The sequence below is a fragment of the Balaenoptera ricei genome, chromosome 12 (assembly GCF_028023285.1).
Source record: "Balaenoptera ricei isolate mBalRic1 chromosome 12, mBalRic1.hap2, whole genome shotgun sequence".
NCBI lineage: Eukaryota > Metazoa > Chordata > Mammalia > Artiodactyla > Balaenopteridae > Balaenoptera > Balaenoptera ricei.
The window spans coordinates 63,425,361-63,430,721 of record NC_082650.1 but is presented as its reverse complement, the minus strand read 5'-3'; the positions used below and the strand labels follow the sequence as shown (position 1 = coordinate 63,430,721).

General features: G+C 36.7%; 1 protein-coding gene across 1 annotated transcript; it reads right to left on the bottom strand.

Moving 5' to 3' along the window:
- Positions 1-1,165: 1,165 nt before the first annotated feature.
- Positions 1,166-4,598, bottom strand: LOC132376098 (endogenous retrovirus group K member 13-1 Env polyprotein-like). Its single transcript, XM_059941633.1, has 3 exons — positions 4,499-4,598; positions 2,724-4,047; positions 1,166-1,200 (listed from the first exon to the last, which is right to left on the bottom strand). The coding sequence occupies exons 2-3, from the start codon at positions 3,979-3,981 to the stop codon at positions 1,166-1,168; spliced, it is 1,293 nt and encodes a 430-aa protein (XP_059797616.1). The 5' UTR covers positions 3,982-4,047; positions 4,499-4,598.
- Between the last annotated feature and the right edge of the window lie 763 nt (positions 4,599-5,361).

Here is a 5,361-nt window from a genome sequence, read left to right as displayed (position 1 = left end):
CTTAAGATAGCTTCAGTACAGTTATTACTGTTAATAAATATTTAACCAGGGTTCCGAAAATTGGAAGTGCATAATATCTTCAAACTAGTAAATTTCATTTCCTGCCATTCTTGTCAACCTAATCACATTATTGCTACCCAGTATCCTTGATCTAGGTCAGTCAGTATATTACCAAGGGATATCAGAGCTGCAGTCGTCAGTAAGTGGACAGTAAACAGGAAGTAAGCAGGATGTCTGTAATGTAGACCTATATATACCATAGGTATACATTGTCTATTAAATAAGAGGAATTCTGATAATAACACAAATTTGATCAAAATTCTGCCTCTTACATATAATGTTTATTCTAAAATGACTGGGCAGATTAGAGTTGAAACTTGCCAGCAAATGCATTCATTCTAAATTAGTGACCTGGGGGGTTGGGCATGAATGCTGAACACAGTATGAGAAATTATTACTCTGTAGTAATCGTTTCCATAATACATTATACTCACTTCACCACTAAAAACACCAAAGGAAACCTGTATACATAAATAATAACAAACACAAACATGGTTAATACTGTTTCCCTATTAACTTTATGTTAATACATTATATAATGTTAATACTTATATAATGCTGTGAAAATGCTCACTTACAATGAAGGGTAATGATTACAATAACACTTTATTCAATGCTTTAATTTGTCCCATGAATCATCCAGGCCAATGTAATTGCATTGTTAATATGATACCTGTTGAATAAACAGGTCATATGCAAATGGAATGGGTCCTTCTTAACTGGGCCATGTTAAGCATGTCTATGAAAGGATCTTCCAGATAGTTTTACCTGGATGTATCTTATTACCAGCTCTCTGAGAGAAAATACAATGAGTTTTGTAAATTTATACATTACACTAAAAATGTAGGGCTGATTATCCTACAAAACTAAGAGGGGATTGAGGAAGGTTTGCTGGCTTTAAACAGGCTATCTTGAGTCCTATAAAATGTTTATTCCTGTCACATTTATAGTTTTATACTAAAATATGAGATGTAATACCTAAATAATAAGATGTGAATTGTATTTAGTTATATAACAAGTTAATGACAGATTTCATGTAAATCAGTGGCTATATAGAAAGGTTTTTGAAAGATCACTGGTGATTGTAATAATTATGGGATATATTTCAACCAGCATGGAGTGAGACAATGTTGATTTGCACTATAGAGAAAGATAAAGCAATTATGAATGATAATATAAAAATCTTTTTTTAGAATATCTAAAAGGGACTTATTATCTTTAAAATGCAATGAGAAGACAGAGTAGAATATGCCTTATCTGAATTCCTGTCAAAAATTTTGAAATTTTTCAAAAACAAATCTACAGCAAGAGGATACGATAAATGACACGTCTGTAGACTCTGGGAAGAAATCAAAGCATAGATTTCTCCAAAAGGCAGGGAATAAACATAAACACCTTATTTCTCCCTTGGCTTTAAATGCCTGATCCTTGTAAGTTACAAAAAAAATTCTCAGAAGTATGATGATAATCCTAGGAATAGAACTAAAGGTGACTGCAGACTTAGAAGCACTCCAGGCAAACTACAAACAAAAATAAGGAAATGGGGGAGAAAAGTAGAGCACTTACATTTTATACAATAGTATGCAGCCATTAAAAATGAAGATGTTGAAGACCTCATGACAATTTAGGAAGTTTTTCTGCTATACTGTTTTGTTAAAAAAATCACAATATAAAATCAGCTATCAGAGAATAACTGGAACCGAAGAACTAGTGGAAGGGGATACAGAAATGTGTTTACAATGAATGACTTTGGGTATGGGAGAACAGGGGACGTTTTTTTCTCTACTAGTAAGCTTTTTCTATATTTAGAAATTTCTTTAATAAGTATATATTTTATAACTAATATTTCTCAATGTGGCTTCTAAAAATGTGTCTTCTTGGATATATTACAGTCATGGAAAGAGAAAGAAAATCAGTAATGATGTTAGAAGAACATGTTAGAATTTGAATAGAGTGAAGATTGAATGAGGTGAAGAACTTGTTAGAGATATTTTGGTCCCAACCTGGAAAATAGTCATCTCATTAATATGTTCTAGTGCCGCAGACCGGCTGCAGAAAGCTAGAAGTTCCTGGCGGTGAGGGGTAAGGAACTGAAAACCACCAGTATGGGGTCAGAAGGGCCAAGACAACTGATGGTTGCAAGGCTAGTTTATTCAAAGAGCATGAATGTATATATAGGTTTAGTATGGAACGAATACCAGACAACAAATCAGCAAACCTTGTATTTCCACATAATTCTGTCGCCACTATCTATGTGCCATTATCTATGCGCCATTATCTATGCGCCACTATCTATGCATCACTATCTATGCACCACTATCTATGCACCACTATCTATGCACCACTATCTATGCGTCAGCATGCCTTATGGGCCGTTCTTTGGAGATACAGACTTCCCCCTCAGGGCAGCACGTCCTTCTTCTGGGGAACAACCAGGGGCTCTTAGATCCAGAGCAGGCACCTGGAACGAAACTGGCCGCAAGCCATTTTCCTTTTTTACGCTCAATACCGCAGCGTCAGGAGTGCATACCAAGAAAGAGACAAGCAGTTCTCCGGAAAGCAGAAAGCTGAATAAACTTACAGCTTGGGGGCCACCACATTTCCCCCTTTTTTATTATTTTTTAAAGCTTGATAATTTAGTTTTAAGCCATGAACATCCTGACGCAAGACAGCGAAGCGCCCCATTACAAATCTAACAATACAAGGTAATAAACCGATCACCAATAAAAGTAGTACACCAATTGATATCAGGCCTGAGAGCCCTCCATGAATCCATTGTATCGGATTTAGCCCTTGTAGTTGATCTAATAATCCTTGAATCAAATTCCGGGGTCCATCTTCGTCCAGGTGGGCCTCTTGAATAGCTTGTATTTCGGCATTTAACTTTTGAATATCAAGGCTAATGTGTCCATCAGTCCATACACTTAATATATGCATTTTTACTTTTTCCCAATCCCATTGTGAATCATTATATAAATGTTGAGTTACACAAATCCAGGTATATTTGGCATGACAAATCAAACGCATTTTTAATTTTAAAGCCATAACTTGATCCCCTATTCCTATTAGAACATTTTTTAATTCATCTACTTCCGTTTTTAGTTGGGTATCAATATGACTTTGTAGGGCTAATGCTACACTAGTATTTTTAGATAACTGATTAACATAATGAGCCTGGTGAATAGTTTGTGAAAGAGCAATCCCAGCAGTGGCCGCAGTAGCAGTTAAAGCTGCTAAGGCTAGGATTGCACATATTAGAACACCTATAAATCTCTTTGGTCGTTTTAATGCTTCAGTCAATTCCAGCCAGGCTTGCATGCCAGTGTTATGATACCATGGTTCAGACAAATTAACAGGTAACATTACATAAGAAGGTTGCTTCATAATCATAACAGATGTAGATCCTTTAACGGGCAAAACACAACTACTAAAGATACAATTAACACAAGTAATATTATAACCTATAGGATTCATAGTGTTTTCTACAATTAAATCTCCAATCAATAAAGCATAAGGAGGAGCGACGCAAGTAATCACCGGTCTATAAGAAAAGGATAAGGCAAGTTTCCAGAATTCCCATTGCTTGTAAAAAACAAGGCTGTTATTATTAACGGGGACAGAAGAAACTAGTATGGTGCCATTATCATAATCTAAAGTACACCAGACAGAGGCTTTAGTCCATGTATCATTACAAACAGGAAAATCAAACTGCGGGAATTCAGAAGCCATAAAAGCAGGAAATTGTAGTCCTGTGACAGTCTTTACGACCGTAATTTGATGTCCAGCTAATAACGTCCCTTGATTACCTATGGTAGTTTCAATACACAAATAATGTCCAGTATCTTCAATCCTCAAGCGATATATGCATAGAGAATGATCCAACGAAGTATTAGAAGCAAGCTTAGTTACTCTAGCATTCATGTGAATGGGAACGTTATCCTTATACCAAAATACAAAGGTGGATAAATCTTCTCGTCTAGGAACAGTCTGTTTGCAAGGAAGACAAATATTAGATCCCACAGCTTTATAATTTTTACGTAAATGAGTAAAAAATTGAGAATTTACAGTGGTTTGGTAAGAAATAGCATGTTCTAAAGCAACAGCCTTAACACAACCAGAATTGGTACTCATAGGACTTAAACAAACAGGGGGAGTATTAAACCAATTAGAGTAATTAACAGAAGTATTAGTAATAGGCAAATTTCCTAGCACTCTTCCAAAAGTAGAATCATTATAGAAAATTGGAAGGTCAGCTTCAGACCATGTAACAGGTTGTAATAAAGGAGGATCGGGTACATAAGCCCAATAAGATTTAGCCTCTATAGGTGGGGCTGCCAATACAGCTATCATGGCTAAAAAAAAGGTAAGAGGAGAGCGAGGATGAGCACTCTCCTCCATAATCCTACGTGCTTGAAATACTAAATATTGCAATTGATACCAAGTAATTTGATTTCGATCTCCCCTCGCCTCCCTGACAAGTTGTCTCCTACTCCGTCGCCGCATTCTTCTCGTCCGCCGGGGGAACCGGTTGGGGTGTGCTGTGGTCGATTGCGAGAGCCTCAGGCGACGCATTCTTTGAGTCAGGGTGTTTATTGGTGATGGCATGATAATGTCGAACCAAGCGCTCCGGGAGCCACCGCGGAGAGTCTGCCTCCCTAGGGAAAACACAAACATGGCCTCGGCCCCATACTAAAACAGGGTCTGGTCCATGCCAAAGGTTAGTCATGGGATCTTTCCATTTAACAAGCGCTTTTTCAGGAGGGGTTCCAGAAAGACCTGTAAACAATCGTTCATAAGGCGTGTGACTAAATGCATCTAAAGTTAAAAAATTTAAAATAAATAAAGCATGATTAAGCATAATCTGAGGAGATCTATCATATTCCCCCTTTTTTATTTTTTGTAATGTAATTTTTAATTGTTGGTTGGCACGTTCTACAATACCTTGACCCTGAGGATTGTAGGGAATGCCTGTTTTATGTGAAATATGGAAAGTTGCACAAAAATTGGCAAAAGCTTTACTCGTATATCCTGGAGCATTATCTGTTTTTAAAGCTTTAGGAATTCCCATAGATGCAAAACAATGAAATAAATGAGTAATTACATATTTAGTAGATTCCCCAGCCAAAGGCGTAGCACATATAAAATTAGAGTAAGTATCAACAGTTACATGAACAAATTGTAATTTACCAAAAGAGGGAATATGAGTAACATCCATTTGCCAAAGATGATGAGGGAGTAAACCCCGAGGATTGACTCCAAATTGTGGAACAGGAAGGTGGGGTAAACATTTAGAGCAGGACT

Excerpts from the sequence above, each read along its gene's own strand:
- LOC132376098 (XM_059941633.1), bottom strand. The coding sequence starts at position 3,981 with ATGAATGCTAGAGTAACTAAGCTTGCTTCTAATACTTCGTTGGATCAT. Across the intron at positions 1,201-2,723 it reads GGGGCGCTTCGCTGTCTTGC|TGCAAATCAACATTGTCTCA; the intron begins GTCAGGATGTTC and ends CTTTCTCTATAG.